Source organism: Mucor velutinosus, assembly GCF_035048745.1.
Source record: "Mucor velutinosus strain NIH1002 chromosome Unknown tig00001563, whole genome shotgun sequence".
In the NCBI taxonomy this organism is placed as follows: Eukaryota; Fungi; Mucoromycota; class Mucoromycetes; order Mucorales; family Mucoraceae; genus Mucor; species Mucor velutinosus.
This window is the reverse complement of record NW_027041904.1, coordinates 3,692,040-3,705,581: the sequence shown is the minus strand read 5'-3', so window position 1 is coordinate 3,705,581 and position 13,542 is coordinate 3,692,040. Positions and strand designations below refer to the sequence as shown.

The 13,542-nt window shown below is 39.6% G+C and overlaps 4 protein-coding genes across 4 annotated transcripts; all 4 read right to left on the bottom strand.

Moving 5' to 3' along the window:
* Positions 1-87: 87 nt before the first annotated feature.
* ATC70_009849 (uncharacterized protein) lies at positions 88-1,200 on the bottom strand (the record flags this gene model as incomplete). The annotated part of the gene is made up of 1 exon (XM_064829076.1): positions 88-1,200. One exon carries the CDS (start codon positions 1,198-1,200, stop codon positions 88-90), a length of 1,113 nt encoding a protein of 370 aa, XP_064686278.1.
* A 211-nt stretch (positions 1,201-1,411) lies between these two features.
* Positions 1,412-2,166, bottom strand: GAT1_3 (Sodium- and chloride-dependent GABA transporter 1; the record flags this gene model as incomplete). The annotated part of the gene is made up of 3 exons (XM_064829075.1): positions 1,412-1,444; positions 1,505-1,634; positions 1,688-2,166. 3 exons carry the CDS (start codon positions 2,164-2,166, stop codon positions 1,412-1,414), a joined length of 642 nt encoding a protein of 213 aa, XP_064686277.1.
* Positions 2,167-3,327: 1,161 nt separating this feature from the next.
* On the bottom strand, positions 3,328-4,418 carry ATC70_009847 (uncharacterized protein; the record flags this gene model as incomplete). Its single annotated transcript, XM_064829074.1, has 3 exons — positions 3,328-3,459; positions 3,523-4,243; positions 4,318-4,418. The coding sequence occupies 3 exons, from the start codon at positions 4,416-4,418 to the stop codon at positions 3,328-3,330; spliced, it is 954 nt and encodes a 317-aa protein (XP_064686276.1).
* A 2,695-nt stretch (positions 4,419-7,113) lies between these two features.
* On the bottom strand, positions 7,114-8,442 carry ATC70_009846 (uncharacterized protein; the record flags this gene model as incomplete). The annotated part of the gene is made up of 1 exon (XM_064829073.1): positions 7,114-8,442. One exon carries the CDS (start codon positions 8,440-8,442, stop codon positions 7,114-7,116), a length of 1,329 nt encoding a protein of 442 aa, XP_064686275.1.
* Between the last annotated feature and the right edge of the window lie 5,100 nt (positions 8,443-13,542).

The window sequence follows — 13,542 nt, the reverse complement described above, 5'->3', positions numbered from 1 at the left end:
CGTTGATATATATATATGTATATATATATGTATAATGATCAAATGTGGTGTGACCCATTTAAATTTTTATTGTGTTATGTAGATGCTTCAGTTAGATACAGTTTCGATGCATGTCTTAAAATAATGATGCTGGTCCAAAAGACCAGTGAACTCCAGGATGGTGAGAGATCTCTGCAAAATGTAGTTTGATTTGACGAAATTCCAGAAGACACTGTGAATACTTGCTGGTGTGGCATTTGGAGTGGTGCATGGAGCCTCGTCCTCTGGGTGTGCCGCTTCTTGTAATGCTGGATGTTGTTGCATGAAAATGGAGAGCAGCTCTATGAGGCTGCAGACAGCGTGATGATAGAACTCGATAATGTACACTTTACTATCTTCAGCTACTTGGATCATGTATTTGCAATAGTCTACCAATTGGTCAAATACAGAAAAATGTAACACTAATGACTCTTCACATGCTGTTGCTTCTTTCGTTGGTATTTGTAATGGCTGCAAGATGCAGATAGGTCGCCGCATGCTGCTGTTGTTGCTGTTGCTGTTTCCAGACATGAGTGTAAACGACATCCAATCGTAGTTTAAGCTGTCTTCGTGGTCTAGCATGGAGGTGGAGAGCAGATAAGGTAGACTGGACCATCGAATAAACAGGGGATCCACCACATGGTGATAGCGGTGCTGCTGCTGCAACGAGCAGATTCTGGAGAGGTTGGCGCACAGTGGCTCCACATCGTCCTTGTATACAAATGCCATGACGGGTCTGCCCAACAGCTCATGTGGGGGCTGTTTGAGGATGGGAGAAGCCTGTATTTGCTCAATGGTGCCAAACGGACTGAGACAGAGCACAGATGTTGCATTATTTATTGTAGATGTTGAGCTTAGCAAAGTGTTTGAGGATGTGGAAGATAATCGAATCAGCCAATAATCCAGACAGCTACTGCTTCCCAGTGGATCCTGATGTATGCACACTTGAAAGTTCAGCATACTGCCATTGGCGTGCCTTATTTTGCACTGAGGTATACATGATATCTCTGACGATAGCTTAAGATGGAGGCACTGCTGTATCGAATGATCAATGATGTCTGACATGGAATAGCCTAGCAGATCCAGCACCTCGTCTGTTGCTGTCACTATATGCTGATTAGAGTGGTTTGTAATGAGCAGACAGGAGGATCGCAAAGGACAGTTTGAGAATGAATGTACCATGGTGTTTTTGTTGGAAGAGAAGAAGAAGAAGAAGAAGAAGAAGAAGAAGAAGGAAAAAGAATCATAGCGCACGCGTGATACTTTTTATAATGCCAACATGTGAAAAAAAAACAATTGTTAATATGCCCTGGATTTGTGTGTGTGTGTGTGTGTCTGTCTGTCTGTCTGTGTCTGTGTGTGTGTCTGTGTGTGTGTGTTATCATCCATCATTTTATTTAGCAAGTCTCTTTCGCTCCCCTTCAAGCTAAAAACCACCCAAAAGCATTAGATACCTCTCTTTTTTTCCCCTTTACAAGGTACTTACCACTTTTTTGACTCTTGCAAGTAAAGCTGAGGATGTAGCATTGGCTTTGCAGTTCTCAACACCATAAGGTGGTGTAATCAGTATCTCATCCATCACCACAATTGTGTCTTTTGACCATCGGCACGGTAATCTAGATTGCTCTCTTAGCCCACATCGTCCCTCATTCACACACGGCACACTTACGTTTTGCTCAAGGCATTGAATATATCCTGCCCCTCCTTTGTTACGCCAACACCAATCTTGGATACTTGGCTTTGAAATCCTTTCAATGCCTCTGATTCACGACTCTTTAAACGATCCACTTGCACTTGATTAACAGGCAAGTAGTCCTTTTTGTTGCTGCTGCTAATACCCTCTCCCAATGAAATGATCTCTTTGATGTGAGATATCTTGATGATACGAAAGGACAAATTGCGTCCTGCTTGTTGTGTTGTTGTGTTGGTATTGGATGTATTGCTGTAATCAATCACAAGACAGTTGGTAGTACGATCATAAGTATAAACCAAACCCTCTACTTGTTCATTTGAAGCTGTCTTTATCTTGATAGGTCTGCCTACAATAGATTCCAGAGACTTTTTACCAAGTGGACTGGTGGGCGATGTAGTATTGCTGCTACAGGGTTTATTGGAGTGAGGCTTTTGTTGACGCGAAGTATCCTCCATTGTACTAGCTACATGTTGTAAATCAGCCCATTCAGCACATACACAGCACTGCTCAGTGTCTTACCTTGATATTCAACAAAAGGGAAAAGGCCTGTTTGAAAATAAGAAAAGGAGTTTCGTTTTTGTTTGCTCTGTGCGTGTCATTCGCTATAGAATCACGTGTTTTTCAGTTGGGTATCAAGCATGCACATGGTATTCCATTGAGCCGTTGCCTCATAGACATGTTGATTTAGCCAGACAGACGAAATTGCATTCAAAGAGACGTGCTACAGCATGTATGTACCTGCATTCATTAGAGTTGAGCCCATAAATAACATGGCATTGGCCTGGCTAATCAAGGTAATCGAGTCATTTACATTCATACAAACAACCAACACAAGCACTGCTGCCTTCTATTCTGCTGCTGCATCCAGCACTCGGTAAACAATACAGTAAATTCAGTATTCCAAGGCCATGAGCATACGCTCTACTATGTGGGCTCGCAAAGACATGTATCAAGGACAGAGGTTTGTCATGTGTCATGGGTGTGTAGCTGACACTCTGCTGAATGTAGATCCAATGATGCGAACCATGGGTAATAATACATAACCAAAGTTCATTGTAGTTTTGTATCAATGCGTTTTGCTGCAGACGATGGCAATCTGAATTTTTCTGCTTGCTACTGCGCTTATAGTGTTTCCATCTAGTCATCATGCGGTGGATCTCAACAAGATAATGAGATGCAATTACCAGACAAGAAGACTCTATCATCTCTTGCTAACTAATGTTCCTTAGCCCCTCCAGATAAGCTATGAACGGAGCTATCAAATGTTGAGTTATCCATGTCTGCAGATGATGTAACGCTACATGGAATGGGTAAAAGGCAACCATTTCACACAGCAACATGACACGCAAGATCCTACATTTCGGAAATAGTACCTATTGGTCGTCATTGCGTTGAAAGCGTATATGTGTTGATGCAAAAAAAAACAAGCTTTCTGGCCATGTGTGCTTTTGAAGCAAAAAGACATCTGATTACATGCAAAAGATCAAGAAATGTATAGTGTTTATTCAAGTCAAACAACAAAAAGCCTGTTATCTATTGGAAAATAGGAAGTCATATCAAAATCAGTATTAAAAGTGATCATCTATAGTAGGCAAACAGTCTATAAGTCCATTTTTTCATGCTGACTTGGCATTTTGAGATGCTTTGATAAGGGCAAAAGCCAAGACAGTGTAGTTGGTAAAGATGTCCTTCATCATGAATAATAGAGCTTGCTGTAAAACTGCCTTGGTGATTTGTGTGCTCATACCCTAGATCAAACATCCATGAGCATTATGAAGCATGCACAACAAAGCTCATCTTTCAACTCTTACCTTGTACCACCCAAAGAAGCCATCTGTCTTGAGCACACGAGCAAGCACATCCACAGATCCCTTGTAGGCCACAACCTTATCCTTCATGTCCTTGGAAGGTCTCCACTGGAGACGCACCTTGGCCATGATATAAGGATAGGTGATGATGGTAGCCAAAGTCTTTGAAAGAGCGCCCACAAGGAAATTGACACCAGGAGTAAGTTGCAATTGCAATACCTTGAGAACAATTTGCTTGATCTTTTCAAAACTACCATAGGTAATGGCAGGATTCACACAGAGAATGAGAGAGGGCTGGATACCTCTCCACAAGCCTTGAATACCTTCCTCTGCAATGATAGACTTGCAAGTTGCAATAACACCCTCTCTCTCATTTGGTGGTAAAGTTTGTTGACGAGTCGTGATGACAGACACAGGTGTGGTGATCAATGTTGTGAGTGCTCCAGCTGCTGCACCAAGCACAAGCTCCAATGCAGTAGATAAGGTGCCGCCACGAGGATTGTATCTCTTGTTGTAATTTTCTCTTATTAAAGAGTAGCAGTAAAAGTATGTAAAGTTGGTGGATGCAGTTCCGATCAAGGATGAACCGAGACCAGCGTAAAGGCCCGAAATACCTTCCTTTTTCACAATCTGTGTAATACCATCCCATGCAGATGCATAATGCTCTTCGCTGCTGTCGTCTGATTTCTCGCTCTTTGTTTGCACTTGGATTCTGGTCTTGATACTAGAGTGAATCCATCATCCAACCTGACATGAATATCTCGATTTTGAAACTCCAACATTTCACATTCAACTCACATGTCAAGAGGGTACACAAGTGTGGATGCAAACATGGCACCAGCAGAGCCAGCAGCTGCATGGCCTACAGGAGGTAGTGTTTCTTTTGTAATGGCTGCCATTTATAGTGTAAAAAGAGGGAGAGAAAAGATAAAGAAGGAAGAAAGCGTAATGAAATGCATTTGGGAATTTTTCATTTTTAAATTTTCATCATCAAGAGAAAATGCTGACTCAAGCGTTTTATGTGACTGATAAGGTGTATTGTTGAGTGGGTAAACTAAATTCATTTTGTCAGCTTTTATTGATGTGAATAATTCAGGTACACAGCTGTAGTCAATCAACCTGAATGTCCACTTGATTTGCATTGAAGGCGTCTTGAAAGCCAACTTGATTTATGTTTTCAAGGTCATATAAATGCATCATGGAAAAGGGTAAAGTGAGACGAACATTGATGTCAACATGTCCTAAACAAAAGAAATGTGCGAATTCGTTGAATGACTGTGTGAAATCACAAGCTTTGGCCTTTATATGCTGGCTATCCTCGAGACAGCATGTATGTATAACCGAACCGGCTGAGGATCCCCCCCCCCTCCTCATATTTAAGAGATACAACAACATTGAGCCGGCCGACATCCTGTGAATCTAATCATGCGCCCCACACAATTATCAAAATGGATTAAAGTTAATTCGTATAAACAATGACAAATGGGCTTTATACATTCATCCATCTCTTGCTCTTTTTGGCCAATCTACGGTTTGAACATTGGTTGTGTCACCTACGCAAATATCGTTTATTAGATTTGATTTATCGTTTCCATCTCAACACCCTATGCACCAAGCATTAAATGAGTTGTCTTGTGTCTCGCCTTTCATTGGCGTTTGCAGGCCTGTAAAACCCTCGTTCCTTACTGTTCAACTTGGATTTATGCAGCTATTGGGTTTATTTATACGACAGAGATATCAAAATTTGCATCCTGTAGCTGAAAGTGTGTAAATAGCCCTCCAAACCTCCCCATAGCTGCCTCTGCAAGCCTTATCGCCATCTTGGAGGAGCATCCACTTGCAAAAAAAATAGACAAATTTAAACTCCGATGGTAGCAGATGCATGATGCTCCCGAAACCTGATTTTGGGATCCCAAAATCACATTTCGGTCGATTTCTCGAGATTTTATTAAGCAAACTCAGGGTTTAATAATAATGCAAACAGCATCTTTGACATATTTTCTGTCTAGTTGTGACATTTTTGCAAATATTTTGCACCCAAAAATGCTGCTCAATTTCGAAATATATGAAATCAGGTTTTTCCCGAAAAAGACAAGATTTTATTAGCTGATTCTGTTAAATAAGACTTGCATACGAAAGTGTGAAGAACTTGAAACATTTTGAGCCTAGAAACACCTTATTGAAATATGGCTCCTTTGGTCTTTAAAATGGCATCAAAAGAAATTGACAAAAATCCATGCATGATAGCAAGGGATTCGAGGTTGATTTTGTATCAAAATTCGATGACTAAAAAAAAAATTGACATAAAAGTACAGAAAGCATATACATGATCAGAGAAACGGTTTGGACCGTTTCTCAACGTTTGTAGCGCATTGGAAACGCGTCAAGCAATCCTTTAAAGTGTCCATGTTTGGTGCAAATAGGTAAGTGCTTATTATCTGGTAACTATACTATACATACTATAGCTAAAATGAATTTGTATGTTGATCTAGCTCACTGTTGCTTGTTTTTCAGTCAATTTTACAATAAAGCTCCTATTCGAGGAGGTTTCACCAGTAAAACGTGAGTAGTAAAGGATCAATTTGTCAAATCCAAGTGTGATCGGTCAGAGTCTATACCTTTTACAGGCAGGATATCGGGCTCGCCCATGCCAGAGCATTGGATACACCGGGAGCTCGTATGTTTGGCACTGCGTATGCGTTATTGAAGCTTTGGCAGAGTTCTCAAGTGAGCATAAAAGCTCATTCATGTTCATACATAGACCTAAACATTACGTAATACACAGCATTAGGCATTACAAATTTAGGGCCGTTGAATCCACTCTTAAAGCATGTCATAATACATAGAAAAGCATTGTGCTACAATTCTTACCTACACATGCACTTATAAATAACAACCATGTGTAATCGGATGTCAATTCAAATCACGTTGACTCCTTCATTACGACATGTATAGTAGTCAATTTGACAACTTGCATCTCGTGATCTTTTGTTCTGTATTACTAATTGAAAAGGCAATGTTAGGCGTGCGTTCTATCGGTTTCGTTTTGACACAGATAATGATAGCTGGAAGAACTCCTATTCAAATCAGTGATAAGCAACCAAAACCGAGGTATACCTAAATTCCATTAGACCCTGATTCTAATGAAGAATTCCTTTTTAGCGATCGATAGCCATTGATTCACCGTAGCGCCGTCTACGGCGCTTTTTATTATTATTTGTTTTTCATTTACAAGAGAGCAGCTGGATCAACATTTGTATACATCTGATATCACTGCAGACAAGAAAGACCTTACACATTTGTCAGCTTGACGTGCACTAGTTGACAACTTTTAATGATATGCACTGTTATGAATCTGAAACTCTTATAAAAAAAAATCGTACATCAACGCCTATACGATTTGCATGTTTCAAGGCATTTGGAAAATCTGGAAAAAGGCTATTTCAGCCGGAGATGTGCCAATTCAAAACAATAGCAAACAAATCAAATTGATAATTTTACAGAACAAGAGTTTATTATTCAGAATAAGAGGATATATACAGAAAAGAAGGTAGGCTAAATTACATTATATGGAAGGAAAAAGGTATAGGGAAATTAATGAGTAGTGAAATCATGGATAAGTGCCTTAATGGCATCAATGGTACCAAAGACACAGCCAATGATACCCAAGAAGAGAGTCAAAGAACAGAAAGCAAGTTCATACCAACGCTTGTTGCGAACACCAGTCAATTTGAGATAGCTCAAGATGGGTAAAAGGAAGACAAGACCACAGTTAGAAAGAGCACCAATAAGACCCATAAAATCATCAAAGTAAGGAATGAAGATGGCCAAAATAACCAAGACACCCATAGTACAAGTACGAATAATGGCACGGGCACACCAAGCCTTGAATCGGCCGAGTCTTTCATCAGTAAAGTTGGTGAACTTTTCGAATTCAAGAGAAAAGGAAGTAGTATAAATAGGAATAGCTAGGATAACATGCACCGTCATCACAATCATAGAAATCTTCTTGGCGACAACATTGTTCAGCGAGTTGTAGATGGGAGATAAAGTACCACGGCCATAAGAGTAATAACCTGGGATGGCGGTCAAGAAGTACAAGCAAGTACAAGTACTCAGACCAGCAATGATGGCCCACTTCCATTGATGAGGTTTCTTGAGAGCATGTTCGACGTGGGGGTAAGTATTGTTACCACCGTAACTGAATGCAATAGTCGCAAGGGCTGAAGGGAAACCTGTCCAGATCACGGAATCGGTAATAACAGGTTCAGTAGCATGGCTGCGCTCAATGGGAGCCTCGATCAACACAATAAAGACTGCAATCATGGTACAGACAGCACCAACGGCAGAAAGACTAGTGATTTCTTTTAATGTCTTTGCAATCAAAGAGGGGATCAAGAGAATGGCACCAAGGATACAACTCCAGGCTTTAGTATCAAGAGCACCGCTGGTACCTTGGAGCAAATAGTTCAAGTTACTACTAGCAAGAACCAAGTAGAGAGCTGGACAACCAAACAGATTGAGCCAATGAAGAAAAGAGGCCACCACATATCCTGGCCATCCAAAGGCTGCAGTGCCCACAGCCTTAAAATCGTGCAGACGATGTCCAGGCTTGGCATACAGGCAGCGGATCAAGACCACACCTGAGTAGCATGCCATCACATAAGATAACAACATGATCAGAATGCCAAGCCAACCTCCAAGGGCGAAAGCATGAGGAAGGCCAAGAGTACCAGTACCAGCAACAACACAAGTAACGTTAAAGTAACCAGTCAAGAAGGAACCGTTGCCATGTCCAAATTCGTTGGTGGTTGATTGAGCATCATCTTCCACATAGTCATCAATGACAGTTTCTTCAACTTTGAAGCTACCGTTGTAACTTTGGTTATCGGTTGGGTACTTTTCGGCTTCTTGAATAGGCATAAAAACTTTATAAAGAAAGATTGATCTGAGGTTTCTGGATCATTTTTGCAAATTTGAGGGCTTTATATATACTTTTTTTCTCGACAGAATGGTTCCAAAGTAGTATGAAACCAAATCAAGGCCAAATGTTGATTTGAAGGTCCATTTGATGCGGCGATACTGCTAGTCTTTCTTCAGTTTTTTTTTTTTTTTTCTTGTGTACAGTTTTAAAAATATATGGTAATGTTTCGTGTTCATCTTGCTCCGAGTCAAAAATTTGAAGCATAGAAAGCATAGAAAACCAGATAACGAAACAAGAAACAAAACGGCTTTGATCCCTTCATTTACAGATCAAGCGACCTGTCAAATGTATGGGTAATTGTTTGAATGGCAACTGCAAACATTTATTGTTTAAAAATGGAAAATATAATCCTAATTAGGGCGAAAAGTTCCCACAGTTAAAATTTTTTCAAGATTGAATTCAAGTTACAAGATCTTTGTACAACATGTAAGAGTCATTTTACAAGTTGCTTTTCCCACAGTCTTACGGAGAACTCAATGAATATGTTTTTCGGTCAATCTCAGCTGATTGGTTTTGGGATGACATAAAACCATTGAGAGAAAAAAAATATCAGAACCGTCAGAGAGAGAGAGAGAGGAATGGAAACCCCAAGTGAAGCAGGAGAGATAACAGATTCTTTTGCCTTAACAAGTAATAATGTAGATGTTGAACGGGATATTGCAACGGAGATGTTAGATCAAACTGGATCCCAAATGTCATATTGATATACCCAAAGAAGAGAGTACATCGCATACATGACATAGTATGCATATCATTGTCGTCTCTTGTCACATGTCATATACACGCATCTAGTTGAACAAACTACAAAATATATCGCATGTTCATCTTGGTACCGAGTTGTACCCAAACAAGTTGAAACATGGGTCAATGTAAAGGATTGCATTCCCGATCCATTTACCAGGGAATCGAAACCATTCTCCCTCTTCAATAACCACGCTTCCCCACATAATATCACTCTTATAGAACCTTAAATTTGATTACAAGAAAACACCCGAAAACATCGGGTTTTTCATGATATTACAAATACACTTGTTTCCTTGTGATAATCCTTTAGCAATGTCGATCCATCATTGATGTTATACTCCATAGGTTCCATTGGAACATTTTTTGATCTGCTTTCGCTGATCTGGTATAATGGCACCGGCTTTTGGATTAATAATTGTCAATTAATTTATTGATCTAACCATCACTAAAGAAAAGTGCTGCTAACTTCATAGCCAAGATTTGTGCTGGGCAGACGGGTCTCAAAGCTTATTGGAGCCTGGTATATTTCTCGTACATTCCATGCAAAGAGGAATATAGATATTGTCAGTGTAACTGCCAAGTGACATACATTTGTACCGAGGTGTACAATGTGCATTTATAGTACACATGAATTGCAGAAAAGCATTGCGTGTTGCTTTGCACTGTTCTACATAATCCTGCAAGATTAGAGTTTAAGTTTGTCTGGCCTCTCTTTCTTACCTGTTTGTGGGATGATGTATTCTCAATAGAAAATCAATTGAAGTATCGGTGTATTTTGCGGGAACGTATAGTAGTATGTTTGTAGAAAGCGGTTATAGCTGAGATGAGCTGGCTAAAGACCAGCATGTGTAACTCGAGTGCGTTTTCATTGTAATAAAATCACAAGCATTGGCTGTATTCTGTAATTTTCAATAAAATATACAGCACAATCTGCATTCAATCGCGGAATGGTGGCTGCAAAGTAAATTAGATAAATTACTGTAAGACATCTGTAAAAAAGGGAATATTGGCTGGTCTTGATAGAGTCATTACTACATCCAATTGGTGCAGTTTCTGTTATATCGGCGCCTTGTCGTGGAAGCCCTGAATTTGAATGAAAGACGAAGAAACGAGTGCAACTCTAGATAAGAAGCAGTTTACAAATTTGTAGATTGTCAAAGTTGAAATGAATGCCATCATTACTTGGTTGTGAGTTTGATAAGCTCTGATCCGTAGAACTTTGTAGCTCAGGATCGATTTGAAAGAGATCAGTCAGATCAGATACACATGGTATGCTAAAAACCTATATTCTAATGATGGCTTTATACACATTGCAGCGAGATAAACTCAAGTTTGATATGCTCACAGCAAATGCCAATGCTTACCACCAGGAAGCTACCAGATTTATGTTCCTTCACTTGTCATTAAACAGCTAGCTCTTGAAATCGATTCTTCCCATCAAGCTTTACCGCGGTCTTAATTTCTACTGTAATATCCTCCTCTTTAGTCAGAGATAACACATCTGAGTTTTGTCAAACCATACATTCGCAAGCTTATCAACAGCATATACATTTATCCATGAGTTTATTTCGAAAACTTGGAATTGCCCAGTATCTGCTAATTTATTAAAAATTACTACTGAACTGTAAGTTGCAAGGCGTTCATGACAACTGGACAAAATAAACTAATAGATTGCGTCCTTGCATGCCGAAAGCTGCAATGACGAGGAAGCCAGTTTCATCACTTCGAAATCACTGCTCAGACATGATTGATCAGCATAACATTCGCAGCAGTATAATAACAGGCTTGATACGGACCACCTGTTGATTCTATACTTATGATGCAATGTTAAGTATATTGACTCGTATAAGTCAGAATGTTATACATTTACACCTGTCTCTTTCCATGACGACGTATATACTTGAGGTCCAGCTTGTCATTGCTTTGCATTATTTATGTGTATACCTGGAGATGTTGTTTTGCTTTTAACCGAATGAATGAAACGCATACTGCCTATGTGTCATGTTGAAATGCTGCAAATCATGATTAGGAGGCTGGGATTACATATATTTTGATGGTAAGCGAAGCTGACTGGCACTGTCAGAAACGAAAATGCACAACAAAAGCAAAAGTATTCAGACCAAGTGATAGTCCTTTCAGATCTATGGTCCTTATTTAATCAGTATCGCAATCATAGTTGTCATCATCAGAAAAGCATTTTGGGCAGTCAGCAGCACAACCACCACCACCAAAATCAATTCAATTTCAGTCAATTTCTATCTGTCCAAGATTGGACAGATTTTGTCTATTTTCGACTTCTTTAAACTATTCTTTTTTTTGTAGGGGAGTCGAGCTCCAGGTTTTATTTAAAGTCCTTTAGATTTCTTTAAACTATTCTGCACGATTCGACTATATAAATCGTGATGATTACCCAATACATCCTTAAGCTTTCTAAGAGTACTTTTTATGGCGCATCCAATGGTGCCAAGTAAAATAGATGTTTTGATTAAACTTATTGAGCAATTTCAGTAAATACGGAATGAGGTTTTTAGCGAAAATAGCCAGATTTTGCATATGAAATCCTCATAAAAGTGGTTTCAGAAGTTGCTTTGGATCGAGAGAAACATTTTGATTGAATATATACCATAGTAAAAGTCTTCATTTTCAAGGTGAAAAACACGATCGTTTGATTTTCGATGAAAACCATGAGGGATACCTCATGCTTTTTTGGTCGATTTTGGCCATGTTTTTTTTTGGTTCAAAAATTTGAGCAAAGGTTTCGGGATGTTACTACTACTCAAGTACAATTGTTTGGTGTCATTCCGGCGGCTCAGAAAGTTCTATATGTCAAGATACAAAGGCTTGAAAGCTGTCAAACGTGGCTGTGTTTTATACATTTGCTCGTCAATAGGCGCGTTTTTGTTACGATACAAAGGTGAAGAGACATTGTATGCATCAATCTAGATTTGTAGCATGCTGTTACATCCAAATAATCTGCTGGAAATAGTAGGTTGAGTGGCACCGCTGTATCATAGCACAATTGCACAGTTTATTAGTGGGGTGATGACGGGTTGTAAGACACGCTGGACATTCTAGACGCAATGGATAGTCTGCATCTAGTAAAAACCATACTATACAATTAGCTCAGATAGGTGGTCTATAACGCAGTAGCGCAAATTGCCAAGTGGTCCGTGCTATATCCATATAATAACGATCTTGATTCTGCATCATTGCAAGCCCAAATCGTGTTGATATAATAGAAGCTTTAGGTTTTCAATCCCTTATTTTCTGCCTCGCTGTATGTTGTTATCATATCTACAAGACAGCAGGTATCTCCGCAGACCTTCGTTGACAAATCGTTGGTGCATTTGCGCAAATACAACGCAGTATAGTACGTCCCTGATGGTGCAGTACTTAAACATCGGTGCTGTAGAATAAAGATGCTTTTCAAAGTTCAATTTTGCGACGCTCTTACCAAGAGAGGGTGCTCAAAAGCCGCGCTGCCGGTAGCCATTTCAATATGTGAGGTCTTTATAAAGGCTTACATGCTTTACCAAGTGTTATTCAGATAAGACATTTAGAGCACATGTTGAATGGACAGTTTATACAGGAACAGCCTTAAGAAGAAGCCTTCAATCTCGTTTGCTCAACAATGAAAGAGATAAACTTTTTTGTAGGTAAAAATTCTTACCCTATACCATAGCATTATTTATTATTATAGTAAATATTGAATGTGCAATTGGCAGCGCTGCAATTATTATAAGCCTTGATGCCAATAAGCAACTAGACGCAAATGCTCTCAACTTCATTCAACATAGAAATGTGGCGCATTTTATCAAGATGCGACAGACTTGGGCCTAATCCATTAATGGCTTCATCAAACCACTTGCCTGGGATTGCGTTCTATAAGCAGGAGCCTTGCGCTTTCGAGATTATTAGCTGATTCGAACAAATTATTGGATAGTCCGCATTGCATCTGCTCATTTACCACCCAAGCAGCTTTGTACAACCTCATCAAATTGCATGCGATTTATCGTCTCAGGCACGCCCCACAAGAAGGCTGCTCGAGTCGATTGGAAACACTACTCCAATCAGCTCACTTATCTGTAGAATTGAGCACTTAAGCATGTCATGAAAGAAGGCATTTCAAGGGCACTGTTCAGACAATCCCATTGTATACATCACTATACTCCTTGTGAGATCTGGGACGAGAGTCACTTTAAAAGACGGTAGTACTCCGTTCAGAGTACCCTTTCTTACTTTATTTCGACTCTTTTGTATTTGTTTACTTTGTAACGCGTATATCGACTGATACA